This window comes from Coregonus lavaretus (assembly GCF_964263955.1).
Source record: "Coregonus lavaretus genome assembly, chromosome: 31".
In the NCBI taxonomy this organism is placed as follows: Eukaryota; Metazoa; Chordata; class Actinopteri; order Salmoniformes; family Salmonidae; genus Coregonus; species Coregonus lavaretus.
This window is the reverse complement of record NC_140018.1, coordinates 13,275,928-13,290,611: the sequence shown is the minus strand read 5'-3', so window position 1 is coordinate 13,290,611 and position 14,684 is coordinate 13,275,928. Positions and strand designations below refer to the sequence as shown.

At 44.4% G+C, this 14,684-nt stretch overlaps 1 protein-coding gene across 1 annotated transcript in view; it reads left to right on the top strand.

Annotated features, from left to right (window-relative positions):
• The window catches only part of LOC311106769 (otoferlin-like), a gene marked incomplete at both ends in the record, with an annotated part of 102,582 nt that extends 88,162 nt beyond the window's left edge, over window positions 1-14,420 (top strand). The window contains 16 exons of the mRNA XM_084149160.1: window positions 1-69; window positions 284-313; window positions 459-593; window positions 801-876; window positions 2,387-2,535; window positions 2,633-2,905; window positions 3,258-3,385; window positions 3,652-3,822; window positions 4,675-4,835; window positions 4,993-5,135; window positions 5,346-5,434; window positions 7,862-7,960; window positions 10,030-10,271; window positions 10,519-10,697; window positions 10,812-10,912; window positions 14,240-14,420. Of these exons, the coding sequence (XP_084005286.1) occupies window positions 1-69; window positions 284-313; window positions 459-593; window positions 801-876; window positions 2,387-2,535; window positions 2,633-2,905; window positions 3,258-3,385; window positions 3,652-3,822; window positions 4,675-4,835; window positions 4,993-5,135; window positions 5,346-5,434; window positions 7,862-7,960; window positions 10,030-10,271; window positions 10,519-10,697; window positions 10,812-10,912; window positions 14,240-14,420 (2,226 nt within the window). The remainder of the gene's footprint in view (window positions 70-283; window positions 314-458; window positions 594-800; window positions 877-2,386; window positions 2,536-2,632; window positions 2,906-3,257; window positions 3,386-3,651; window positions 3,823-4,674; window positions 4,836-4,992; window positions 5,136-5,345; window positions 5,435-7,861; window positions 7,961-10,029; window positions 10,272-10,518; window positions 10,698-10,811; window positions 10,913-14,239) is intronic.
• Between the last annotated feature and the right edge of the window lie 264 nt (window positions 14,421-14,684).

The window sequence follows — 14,684 nt, the reverse complement described above, 5'->3', positions numbered from 1 at the left end:
GATGTCACAGTCAACATGGATGCCGACCCCTCAGTCAGGAAGATGGACACGGTGGTGAAGCTAGACGCTGTAAGCTTTGACACACGTGTCTCTGATGTTTATCACTTTTGATTTCATGTTTTTGGAATGAAAAGGACAGAAGAAGAGATGCCCTCAAGGACAAAATTGAGGTTGATGGCTTTACCTCTGGTCCTGTGTGTGGTGTAAAATTAATTCATGTTTTGTTTAGATGTATATATTTTGTGTTTCATTTGTGTGTTTTTGTGTGACCCTCCCCCTGTAGACGTCTGATGCAGTTGTTAAAGTTGATGTGGTAAGTCCTGGCATGGATCTGTCCCCCAACATTTGAAAGAGCTTCACAGTGTGGACAGACATCAATGCGCACCTGTAACATCTACTATGATCTACTATGCTAGTTAGCACTTTGTTTGATCAGACGCTCTCTCTCGTACCCGCAGAACGAGGAGGAGAAAGAAGAGAAGAAGAAGAAAAAGAAGAAAAAGAAGGGAGAGGTGGAGGAGGATGATGAGACAGACGAGAGCATGCTGGACTGGTGGTCCAAATATTTTGCTTCCATAGAGACACTGATGGAGGTGAGAGATCGATTCTGTTCAATTCTATTCTATTCTATTCTATTCTATTCTATTCTATGCTATTTTTTTATGTTCTGTCTCGTATGAATATGGTTATATTCTGGAAATAGAGTGTTTGAGTAGTTCCAATAAGACAACTGGAGTGAATAAAGTCAGTTCCATGTGTTTCTTGTGGGGATAATTCTGATGTGTAGTTGTGTTTCCCAGATCCTCAGGGCTCAGGAGGCAGTTCTGGCCGAGGCAGAGGAGAGGGAGGACCAGGAGATAGCAGCAGAGGGAGCAGGTAAACCCTGCTAGTGCTGAGCGTCAAAATAGAGCAACTGTTGGCTAACATGACTCTCAGAATGACAGGATTCTGTGCCAGCTCTGAATAGTGGATGAGAATGGGAGTAGTATATGGCTTTGGTGTGTGCTTTTTGAGATGAATGAGCTATAGGATCAGAATGTCTGTCTCTGCCTGCTTGCAGACTGGTGGAGAGGGCACCAGAGTAAAGTATAGCATGTGAAGGCATTGTATGCATTGCACTCCCTCCTCACTCTCATCCTTCATCCCTAGCACCCCCGACCCAATTACCACCTAAAGTAGAATGAAAACATGACCTCATATCATACCCATCGACCCCTCACACCAGCATGACCAACCCTGCCTTGCACTACCATGAAAGTTGGCTGATAAACTAAACCATTAAGGAACGCAACTTTTGCTTATATGCTTATAAGGCTTTTTCGAATCAATCCTTTTGTCCCTTAATCCCCTGATTTAACCATAAATGATTCTCTATCAAGCAAATAATGTGGATACATCAAATAAATCTATACATCTACTAATTACCATGAACTCAATTTTAAATCAAAGTGTAAAACTTTGAAAAAATATCAATTTCTTGTTTACCAAATTCCTATTAAGATATTCTCCCAGAATTTGAAAAGATTATAATGTGGCTCTTGTGATTACAAATACAGGTAACTGCCAAAATAAAGGAATCACCTAAATAAAGTGTCTTAATAGGGCGTTGGGCCACCACGAACCAGAACAGCTTCAATGCACCTTGGCATAGATTCTACAAGTGTCTGGAACTCTATTGGAGGGATGCGACACCGTTCTTCCACGAGAAATTCCATAACTTGGTGTTTTGTTGATGGTGGTGGAAAATGCTGTCTCAGGTGCCGCTCCAGATTCTCCCAGATATGTTCAGTAGGGATGAGATCTGGTGACTGAGACGGCCATGGCATATGTTTTCATGCTCATTCAGTGGCCACTCGTGCCCTGTGGATGGGGGCATTGTCATCCTATAGGGGCATAGCCATGGTAGCCAAAATAATGGCCAAAATAATGGCCTGCCCAGCATGACCTTAAGCATGACGGGATGTTAATTGCTTCCACACCTGTGTGGAAGCACCTGCTTTCAATATACTTTGTATCACCTCATTTACTCAAGTGTTTCCATTATTTTGGCAGTTACTTGTATGTTCCATTTTAAATTAATTACTCATGATGTCATGGATATCAGTAGTGATCCAATTGACATTTTAGTCATTTAGCAGACGCTCTTATCCAGAGCGACTTACAATTAGTGAGTGCATAAATTTTTCATACTGGCCCCCAGTAGCCCTGGCAATGGACGGCCAGAGGGGTCAGATGTCAACTTTCATGTTGATTGACATCTGGGGTGCTGTGTCGTGTCCATCCCTTCGTCCCTCTTCACCCCTCCTCCTCCATCAATCCCCCCCCCCCCCCCCCCCCCCCCCCTTCACTCTCCCTCCTCCACTCCTTCCACTCTCCCCACAATCAGATATCAAACCTGATGACCTCCCTGTAAAAGGCTCCAAGTGGAAGGAGAAGAGCCAAGACAAGAGCAGGAACAAGGAGAAGAAGAAGAGTCACCATGCAGGAGAGGGGACAGAGAAACGCTCCAGCAAACCCAAAGTGGACGAGCTGCTGGTCAGTAGGCCTAGAGATTCCACTGGACACACACACACACACACACCTTGTCGTTCAGAGTGTGTCTGATACCATTGCACGTGTGTGTACTGTCCAGGTGTACAACAAGGAGTTGGAGGCAGAGTATGATAACTTTGAGGACTGGCTCCACACCTTCAACCTGTACAGAGGGAAGGCAGGGGACGACGATGAAGCAGCACTAGATGACGACAGGATCGTGGGCAGGTTCAAGGGCTCCATGTGCATGTACAAGTTGCCTCTGTCTGAGGAGATCACCCGGGAGGTGGGCTTCGACCCTAACATGGGCATGTTCCAGAGCATTCCACACAACGACCCTATCAACGTGATGGTGCGCGTCTTCGTCGTCAGGGTGAGTGACAGCCTAACCTCTAACCATTTTTTTTTTTTTTTTTTTTTTTTTTTGGTCATTTAGCAGACGCTCTTATCCAGAGCGACTTACAGGAGCAATTAGGGTTAAGTGCCTTGCTCAAGGGCACATCGACAGATTTTTCACCTAGTCGGCTCGGGGATTAGAACCAGCGACCTTTCGGTTACTGGCACAACGCTCTTACCCACTAAGCTACCTGCCGCCCCCAAACTTCAGCGACCTAATCATGTATCCTCAGTCAACTCACTTGGTAAAATAAGGGTTCAATAGATTGTAAGAATACATTCATAAATAAAAACCTAAACCATAACAAAAAAACAACTCTGTATTCCAGGCCACAGACCTCCACCCTGCTGATGTCAATGGGAAAGCGGACCCCTACGTCGTCATCAAACTGGGCAAGTCAGAGCTGAAGGATAAAGAGAACTACATCTCCAAACAGCTCAACCCTGTCTTTGGCAAGTGAGTGTGGATTGGTTGCACATTGGTGCTGATTCAACAAGTCAACTCATATAGAAAATTGCAATCAAGTGTATTGAAGCATTACTTTACTCTTGTGACTGGCATAGATGCATCGGCAGCTCAATCTATGAAAAGCTAACCACTTCTTATCTCAAATGTCATCCCTACTCTCTCCATATCTCCCTTTCCTGTTTATCCCCCCCCCACTCCCATTCCTCCTTCCCTCATTCCTTCCCTCCCTACACTCCCTCCACCTCCTCTCTCAGGGCATTTGACATCGAGGCTACATTCCCCATGGAGTCCATGTTGACCGTGTCAGTGTACGACTGGGATCTGGTGGGCACTGATGACCTCATCGGGGAGACCAAGATTGACCTGGAGAACCGCTACTACAGCAAACACAGAGCTACCTGTGGCATCGCTAACAACTACTCTGTGTGAGTTCCTGTCTGTCTGTCTGTCTGTCTGTCTGTCTGTCTGTCTGTCTGTCTGTCTGTCTGTCTGTCTGTCTGTCTGTCTGTCTGTCTGTCTGTCTGTCTGTCTGTCTGTCTGTCTGTCTGTCTGTCTGTCTGTCTGTCTGTCTGTCTGTCTGTCTGTCTGTCTGTCTGTCTGTCTGTCTGTCTGTCTGTCTGTCTGTCTGTCTGTCTGTCTGTCTGTCTGTCTGTCTGTCTGTCTGTCTGTCTGTCTGTCTGTCTGTCTGTCTGTCTGTCTGTCTGTCTGTCTGTCTGTCTGTCTGTCTGTCTGTCTGTCTGTCTGTCTGTCTGTCTGTCTGTCTGTCTGTCTGTCTGTCTGTCTGTCCATTGTATGTCTGTCTGTCTGTCCATTGTATGTCTGTCTGTCTGTCCATTGTATGTCTGTCTGTCTGTCCATTGTATGTCTGTCTGTCTGTCCATTGTATGTCTGTCTGTCTGTCCATTGTATGTCTGTCTGTCTGTCCATTGTATGTCTGTCTGTCTGTCCATTGTATGTCTGTCTGTCTGTCCATTGTATGTCTGTCTGTCTGTCCATTGTATGTCTGTCTGTCTGTCCATTGTATGTCTGTCTGTCTGTCTGTTTTACTGTCCATTGTATGTCTGTCTGTCTGTCGTCTGTCTGTCCATTGTATGTCTGTCTGTCTGTCGTCTGTCTGTCCATTGTATGTCTGTCTGTCTGTCGTCTGTCTGTCCATTGTATGTCTGTCTGTCTGTTAGTTTGTTCCTCTGTCTGTCTGTCTCCCCAAAAATATTTAAGAAAATAAAAAATAAAGTAAAAATCGATAACAGTCTGGTGTTGTTGTTTGTTCCTGGTAGACATGGTTACAACGTGTGGCGTGACCCCATGAAGCCAAGCCAGATCCTGGCCAAGCTGTGTAAGGAGGGCAAGCTGGACGGACCCCACTACGGCCCCGGGGGCAGGGTCAAGGTCGCCAACCGCATCTTCATGGGTGTTACAGAGATCGAGGATGAGAATGGTATGTTGTTGACGTACAGTATGATACATTTGTGCTGTTGAAAATATATTTATTAAGCTTTGCCTACATTTACAGAGACCTGGTATTTACTGTGCGTGTGTGTGTGCGTGTGTGCGTGTGTGCGTGTGTGTGTGTGTGTGTGTGTGTGTGTGTACAGGTCTGAAGAAGCAGACAGATGAGCACCTGGCCCTGACGGTGCTGAAGCACTGGGAGGAGATCCCCAGGGTGGGCTGTAAACTCATCCCAGAACACGTCGAGACAAGACCCCTGCTCAACCCTGACCACCCTGGCATTGAACAGGTCACACACACACACACACTCCTACTTATTATTAGTATAACGTTATTATAAGGGTTCATCTGGAACTAAGAGTGTAGTTTAATAAATGTTGGTCACTTTTGAGTTCATTAACAATATAGTGACTTATAAGGGTAAAATTATTAATAATGCCGGATAATGAATCTGTTATGAGCTGTTATAACCTGTTATGACCTCTGTTTAACCCCACAGGGGCGGATTGAGATGTGGGTAGACATGTTCCCCATGGACATGCCAGCACCTGGACCCGCCATCGACATATCACCACGTAAACCAAAGAAGTATGTCCTGTCTGGGGCTGGAGGAAGTGTCAGTCAGTGTACACTCTTAGAAAAAAGGGTTATTCGGCTGTCCCCATAGGATAACCATTTTTGGTTCCAGCTAGAACCCTTTTGGATTCAATGTAGAACCCTCTGTGGAAAACAGTTCTACCTGGAACCAAAACGGTTCTACCTGGAACCAAAAAGGGTACTTCAAAGGGTTCTCCTATGGGGACAGCCGAATAACCCTTTTAGGTTCTAGATAGCACCTTTTTAGTGTAGGTACAGCAGTGGAGGCTGGTGGGAGGAGCTATATGAGGACAGGCTCATTGTAATGGCTAGAATGGAATTTATGGAACGGTTTCAAACACATCAAACAAATAGAAACCACATGTTTGACTCCATTCCATTAATACCATTCCAGCAATTACAGTGATCCCGTCGTCCTATAGCTCCTCCCACCAGCCTCCTCTGAGGTACAGTATATGCTATACATTACAGATAGATCAAGGGACAACCTAAACATTTCTGAAAGTTTTGATTGAAGTTTTGCTGTTTATTTATGATCCTATACGAAGGCTTGCGAAAGTATTCACCCCCCTTGGCATTTTTCCTATTTTGTTGCCTTACAACCTGGAATTAAAATTGATTTTTTGGGGGTTTGTATCATTTGATTTACACAACATGCCTACCACTTTGAAGATGCAAAATATTTGTTCTTGTGAAACAGAAATAAGACTAAAAGAAATAAGAAATAAGACTAAAAACAGAACTTGAGCGTGCATAACTATTCACCACCCCAAAGTCAATACTTTGTAGAGCCACCTTTTGTAGCAATTACAGCTGCAAGTCTCTTGGCGTAAGCCTCTATAAGCTTGGCACATCTAGCCACTGGGATTTTTGCCCATTCTTCAAGGCAAAACTGCTCCAGCTCCTTCAAGTTGGATGGGTTCCACTGGTGTACAGCAATCTATAAGTCATACCACAGATTCTCAATTGGATTGATGTCTGGGCTTTGACTAGGCCATTCCAAGACATTTAAATGTTTCCCCTTAAACCACTCAAGTGTTGCTTTAGCAGTATGCTTAGGGTCATTGTCCTGCTGGAAGCTGAATCTCCGTCCCAGTCTCAAATCTCTGGAAGACTGAAACAGGTTTCCCTCAAGAATTTCCCTGTATTTAGCGCCATCCATCATTCCTTCAATTCTGACCAGTTTCCCAGTCCCTGCCGATATAAAACATCCCCACAGCATGATGCTGCCACCACCATGCTTCACTGTGTGGATGGTGTTCTCGGGGTGATGAGAGGTGTTGGGTTTGCGCAAGACATAGCATTTTCCTTGATGGCCAAAAAGCTCAATTTTAGTCTCATCTGACCAGAGTACCTTCTTCCATATGTTTGGGGAGTCTCCCACATGCCTTTTGGTGAACACCAAACATGTTTGCTTATTTTTGTCTTGAAGCAATGGATTTTTTCTGGCCACTCTTCCGTAAAGCCCAGCTCTGTGAAGTGTACGGCTTAAAGTGGTCCTATGGACAGATACTCCAATCTCCGCTGTGGAGCTTTGCAGCTCCTTCAGGGTTATCTTTGGTCTCTTTGTTGCCTCTCTGATTAATGCCCTCCTTGCCTGGTCCGTGAGTTTTGGTGGGCGGCCCTCTCTTGGCAGGTTTGTTGTGGTGGCATATTCTTTCCATTTTTTAATAATGGATTTAATGGTGCTCCGTGGGATGTTCAAAGTTTCAGATATTTTTTTATAACCCAACCCTGATCTGTACTTCTCCACAACTTTGTCCCTGACCTGTTTGGAGAGCTCCTTGGTCTTCACGGTGCCGCTTGCTTGGTGGTGCCCCTTGCTTAGTGGTGTTGCAGACTCTGGGGCCTTTCAGAACAGGTGTATATATACTGAGATCATGTGACACTTAGATTGCACACAGGTGGACTTTATTTAACTAATTATGTGACTTCTGAAGGTAATTGGTTGCACCAGATCTTATTTAGGGTCTTCATAGCAAAGGGGGTGAATACATATGCACTCACCACTTTTCTGTTATTAATTTTTTTGAATTATTTGAAACAAGTTATTTTTTTCATTTCATTTCACCAATTTGGACTATTTTGTGTATGTCCATTACATGAAATCCAAATAAAAATCCATTTAAATTACAGGTTGTAATGCAACAAAATAGGGAAAACGCCAAGGGGGATGAATACTTTTGCAAGGCTCCGTATGAGTCTCAAATCAGAAGGACTTGTACTTTTCCTACTTATATCCCTTCCAGGTTTTCTGTGGTAAGTGTTGTATCTCATTAGAGTAGGTTGGTTATCTAGCACTAGACCTGGGCTGGTACATGTCTTACCATAGGAGTGTACAGCCACGTTCCAGGGCGAAGTAAGCACTAGACAACAACAGTCCAACTGTGTGTGTGTTCCTTTCACCCCCCTCACCAGATATGAGCTCAGGGTGATTATATGGAATACTGATGAAGTAATTCTGGAGGACGATGATTACTTCACAGGGGAAAAGTCCAGTGACATATTTGTCAGGGGGTAGGTACCACAGAGGGCCTCGGCGTTATGCCCCGATCGCCCCGTGGGTGTGACGAAGTGGCGTGCTGCGTTTTTTGGTGTTAATCATTGCTTTTTTGTTTTGTTGTTTTGTTTGTTTCCACGTTTTCCGTGTGTTGCGTGTTTGTTTGTCGTCCTCTCTTTCTCTCTCTCTCTCTCTCTCTCTCTCTCTCTCTCTCTCTCTCTCTCTCTCTCTCTCTCTCTCTCTCTCTCTCTCTCTCTCTCTCTCTCTCTCTCTCTCTCTCTCTCTCTCTCTCTCTCTCTCTCTCTCTCTCTCTCTCTCTCTCTCCTGTGTGTCGATGCTGTGCTGTGGTCCAGCTTTGAACTGCGTGTTATAATTTGGAACACTGATGACGTAGTTCTAGAGGACGATGCTTTCATGACAGGAGAAAAGATGTCTGACATTTATGTCAGGGGGTAAAACACACGTTTACATCGCATGACTCGTACAAACCCCTTCCCCTTTCCTTCCCCTCCCCTGCCTCAGCTATCCAACCAGCACGCAGCTCCCCTGCTCAAGACCCAACCCTTCTCCCTCAGCCCTCCTATTAGCACGCAGTAAACCACAACGCCTTCACGCCTACAGACAGAGGAAGCCAATCAGGACCATACCACTTAAACAGCCTAAAGAGGTCAACGTGTCAACAAATGACACTAGGGCTAGGCCATCTACTAATTTGAAATTCACTAATCATTATTGAATTAACCAGATAATGGATTGCAAACGGTTTGCAATAAGTTCTGTGAATGACACACTTAGAAGAAAAACAATTCTCTGTTCTCATGCACATTAAATTGGATATAAGCTAGGATAACTCAATAACAGTATTCCATTGTGACTTGCCAATTGCTAATCATCCTTACTATCATTAGTTTAAATGGTATGGTCCTGCATTCCTACAACAGTTGTAGGTTGTCTTCGGCAGGGGTCAAAACTACTCGCGATTCCAGGAAGTCTCATGCATGACAGCATTAGCGAAAAATGCTTGCATGGAAAATGGACTGGATTCCATATTGTTTTTGCAATTGTATTGTCATTTGCTGCCTCTGATTAATGATGCTGTTGATAGTATATCAATACTAATGGACATTCAAAGTCGTAGAAAAGTTTCTCAAATGTGCCCACCTTCAGGGTTTCAATTCAGTCCATTCAGAAAATTTGTTGAAATTCCAGTTGAAGAATTTTAAACTGCCATACATTTTCTAAGATACATTTTCAATTCTTGAAATTGGAATTTTGCTTTCCTTTCTGAATTGAAATGGAATTGAACCCAACCCTGCTCACCAACCACTGGCCACTTGGCGCCACTGCAGCGGATAAACTCAGTCTGCACTCCACACTGTGCTGAGCGTGCATTGAGACTAGATTTGCATTGTATGACACTTCTGTTAATGTTAATCTCGTATCTGCATCTTCCCTCCAATGAAGGAATGCACTGTCATAAAGGCTTTTTAAATAATTGATTTGACTCTTTTTGTAAAGCTTTGTGTGTGCATGGCATTTGTAATTATGTGACCGTCCAACACCAAATCAGGTCATTTGTATTTAAATACACAGTTTAAACTCTATTCTTATTCAGTTGTTATACGGTGGTACACTTTTTATAGAATTCACCTAGGTGCACACACTATGACCACTATTTCACAGCCATGTTTCAATTTGATTGAATTAATAATCATTTCTCATTACTGGCTGGTTTCTTATTGGAGGGTCGCACCATACGTGTTTTGCTTTTCAAATACTAACATCCCTTTTTGTGTATTCAGTGGACCAGACCTGTAATGCATACAACACATACTGAGTCATACTATGAATGATCCATAGCAATCTCAAATCACATTAACTGATGTAAAATGGTGATCTGATCTTCACTGCATCTGCCTAAATTTCACAGACAACCTTCACACAGAGCATGATAAGTGAAGCTTGTTAATATGCTAAAAGAACACAATAATAACACAGTCCTTATACTCTATTTACTACATCATCAGGTCAACATGACCCTCACCTCTAACCTCTGACCCCGTATGACCTTTGACCTTTAACCCAGCTGGCTGAAGGGTCAGCAGGAGGACAAGCAGGACACAGACGTCCACTACCACTCTCTGACGGGCGAGGGGAATTTCAACTGGCGCTTCGTGTTCCCCTTCGACTACCTGATGGCTGAGGAGAAGATCGTCATCTCCAAAAAGGAGTCCATGTTCTCCTGGGACGAGACCGAGTACAAGATCCCTGCACGCCTCACCCTGCAGGTCTGGGACGCTGACCACTTCTCTGCTGATGACTTCCTAGGTAGGCCTACACTGCTGGAGCTCTCTAGAACTCTAGGCATTCTTCTTTTTATTTTTCTTAAATGTTCTCCATTCGCTCTGCCATATATATCTCCTTTATCTCATCCCTCAAGCTCTTTCAACTCTTGTCCTCTTTCTCTCCAGGTCCTTCTCTCTGTGTCTCAGTCTGTCTCTACCTCTTTGTCTTTGTATCTCCTCAGATATTGCCTCAGTTATCTTCTAATGTCATGTATTGTCTCTCCTGACAGGTGCGATAGAGCTGGACCTGAACAGGTTTTCCCGCGGGGCGAAGACAGCCAAGCAGTGTTCTATAAACATGGTCCAGAACCAGGCAGAGCTGCCCTGTATATCCATCTTCAAACAGAAGAGAGTCAAGGGCTGGTGGCCATTCGTGGCCCGCGACGAGAACGACAAGATGGAACTCACGGTGAGAGAGAGGAGAGAGAGGAGAGAGAGGAGAGAGAGGAGAGAGAGGAGAGAGGAGAGAGAGGAGAGAGAGGAGAGGAGAGAGATCATGGGAATGATTGTGTCTTCCTCTCAGGGTAAAGTGGAGGCGGAGCTTCATCTGATGTCGGCAGAGGAGGCAGAGAAAAGTCCTGTTGGTCTGGGACGCAATGAGCCTGACCCACTGGAGAAACCAAAGTAAGATATTTACATTTACAGTATACACACACACTCACACTAAGACTATACACACATACACATACAGACAAAACGTACACAATCACTAATAACTCAATGTTAAAAGCGAAGGTGGGAAACAGAAAATAATGGCACAGAGTCAGACATGGTCAACTTTCCTATACTCCTCCACTTCCTTCCGGGGTTCTATTCACATTATGCAGAAAACCACTGTGCAAGTGTTAAAAGAGACTGTATTTCTCCCAAATGGTCATTTATTTCAAAACCTCTCATCCTGCATCCATCAGAAGCTGATAATGGTTTACATTTTAGTAGACTCTCTTATCCAGAGCGACTTACAGTAGTGAGTGCATACACCTTTCTTTATTTTTCGCACTGGTCCCCCATGGGAATCGAACTAACAACCCTGGCGTTGCAAGCACTGTGCTCTACCAACTGAGCCACACAGGCTTATTCAGAGGATATGTGATGCACACAATGGTTTAGAAATAATAATAAGAAATACAGTCTATTTTGACACCTGTACCTCGTTGCAATGTGAACACACTTTCACACCATCACACTGTTCTCTTCATGTCATCTCTTCACGTTTCCCTCTGTTTCCTTTCTCTGTGTTGCCTCCCTCTCTCCCCTCCAACCTGCGTTGTCTTTCCTTCCATCTACATCCCCTCCACCCCTCCCTTCCTCTCCTCCTCCTCCCCTCCTTCTGAAGTCGCCCGGACACCAGTCTCATGTGGTTTGTGAACCCTCTGAAGTCCATCCGCTACTTCATCTGGCACAACTACCGCTGGCTGATCCTCAAGGCCCTGGGCCTGCTGCTGCTGCTACTCCTGCTGGGTCTATTCCTCTACTCCTTCCCTGGCTACCTGGTCAAGAAGATGCTGGGGGCCTGAGGGTGCTGAGACCTATCAGGGCCACTGGTAGCCCCCTCTCTATTCTCCTATCCTAGCGTCCCCTCTCCTGTCCTCTGTTCCTCCTTTTCTGTCACTTTCTCTTTCTCATTTACCCTCTCTCTGGTCCTCTCCTGTTCTCTCCTCTGTTCCTCCTTTTTACTGATCCCATATCGCTTCTCTCTCTGTCTATCCTTTTCCTCCCATCTCCTGCGGTATCTGTCACTCAATGGATTTTATCACATCTTCCTCTCCGCTTTCTACCACCTTCCTTTTCTATAACCTCTTTCTTCTATCCTTCAACCTCTTTCATCTCTTGTCTATCTTTTCAGGTCCTATTTTCCGCATCTCAGGTCTGTCTCTCAATCTTTGTATTGTCTCAGATATACACAGATTGTGTCCGGTTCCGTTTCCTCTTTGCATTGTTTCTCTCGTCTCTCAACCTGTCAATCATGAGTCTGCCATTGTGCCCTACACTGTCATTACACTGGCGGCTTTAGGTTAAGACTTATTATATGCACTGTCAAACTTTTCCCTGTAAATGACCAGCATTATACTGGCACCAGAGTTGCTAGCGGACTAAACTCCACTCCATGGTGAAGGAAGTTTATGATGAACTTCACCAACAGAGTGGAGCAGAGACCAGGCTTTGTGGAATATCTAGCTCCGACTACATCGATTCGCCCAAGGTCAATACTTTAACAAAAAAAATTATAATAATGAAACGCCTACCTGGTACCTATGTTTGTCTTCTGTAGTTGTATGCCTTTCTTTGTTTGCTGAAATCTGTACTTCTTCAATAAATGTTAATCAAATACAACCACCGACTTTTTGCTCGTTTCTGTTTCTCAGATGGCAACTTAGTGTGAATGCGCATGTGCCCATTGAATGTCCGATGAGGTATGCCTAGGTCTCCAAATACTAATTGTCCAATCAAATCACACAATCTACAGATGGTATGTCGACCAATCAAATTTTGCAGATCATTACAGGTGCCAGTAAAAACTAAATGTTGCGCATAACTTTTTTCTTTCCAGAGATACTGAGAAATAACGAGAGAGAGAAATCATAGAAAGATATGTTTTTTGTACATATTACAATCATTTTATAGCCTAGGTTTATTTTACAAACATAATCGGAGATTCAATTGCGTATCCGTGATGAGTTGCCATCTTAATTTATTTAAAAAGTATGGATTTCAGCAAACAAAGAAAGGCATACAATAACAGAGGACGAACATGGGTACCAGGTAGGTGTTTCATGATTTACATTTTTTGAAAAGTATTGACCTTGAATCGATGTAGTCAGAGCTAGATTCCACAAAGCCTGGTCTCTGCTCCAATCTGTTGGTGAAATGAATCATAAACTTCCTTCACTATGGAGGGGAGTTTAGTCCTCTACAGAGTTGCCAACTTAATACTGTAATTTTGCTTTACAGCAGAGAAGCTGTAATATATTTTACAGTACCATTTTCCTTACTGTAAAACATGTTACAGAATACAGCATCCCTGCTGTAAATGTATATCACAGCAGGGATGCTGTAATGTTTTACAGTAAGGGAAATAGTACTGTAAAATATATAACAGCATCTCTGCTGTACAGCAAAATTACAGTACTAAGCTGGCAACTCTGGTGCCAGGATAATGCTGTAAATGTACATTGAAATTCTTGCTGAAATCTAAATGTAAGATAAAAAATACATTTGAACATAAAATACATTTATTCAAGTTGGTAACAACATTAACTCCAAATTAACAATAAGGGCTGTCATTATATGGGCGGTAGGTAGCCTATCGGTTAAGAGCATTGGGCTGGTAATTGAAAGGTCACTGGTTCGAATCCCTGAGCCAATTAGGTGAAAAAACGATCAATGTGCCCTTGAGCAAGACACTTAAACCTAATTGTTCCTGTAAGTCACTCTGGATAAGAAGGTCTGCCAAATGACAAAAATGTCAAACAATCATCGTCCCATTTTATGTCTTCATTGTCTGCGGAATATATCTGTGCTTAGCTGACTGTGCAGTGGTCTTTTGCTTAATAAAAATAATGTCGTTATTTCATAAAGAGCGTTGTTTGCGTAGTAGTGCATGGAGAAATGTGATCAGTTAGAAATAGTCATACATCATATATGACTTACAAACCACTAACACTGGCTCTCCTCTTTTCTCTTTTTATCCTCTACCTCTGCCCCCCTTATCACCGTTTCCTCACCCCATCCACTATCCTCCCTTCATCCCACTCACCCCTCTGTCCCCCACCTCTACCTCTCCCACAACCGCCCTCCATCTACCCCATGTCCTTCTCCACTCCCTTCCCCTATATCCTCCTTTTCACCCTTTTAACCGTCACCCCCCCATCCTGTCCATCATATGACCCACTATCTACCCCCCCTATCCCCTCACCCATCCTCTCTAACCTCCCCTCCCCCCTCCCCCAGTCGGCCAGACACCACCTTCCTGTGGTTCCTGAGCCCGCTGAAGGCCATCCGCTACCTGGTGTGTAACCGCTACAAGTGCCTCATCATCAAAATCATTGTGGCCCTGCTGCTGCTCATGATGCTGGGGCTCTTCCTCTACAGCATGCCTGGCTACCTGGTCAAGAAGCTGCTGGGGGCCTGAGGGGGCTGAATGGGGCTGCAGGGTGTGTACCAGGGTGGCATGGAGATGGCCTGGAGGTGGTCTAGACGCAGGGGAGGGGTGGTGGGTGAGATACCGCACACTTCCCATTTCTACTGTTTCTACCACATCCCCTAGTCTCTTCCTCAGTCCCCTCTCCCCAAACACACTCGCTTCAGTGTTGCTGAGGGAGGGCGTAAGGAAGAGAATGAGGGAGGGAAAGGTGGATACATGCGGAGACAAGATTGTTGCAGGCCCACAGTCCCC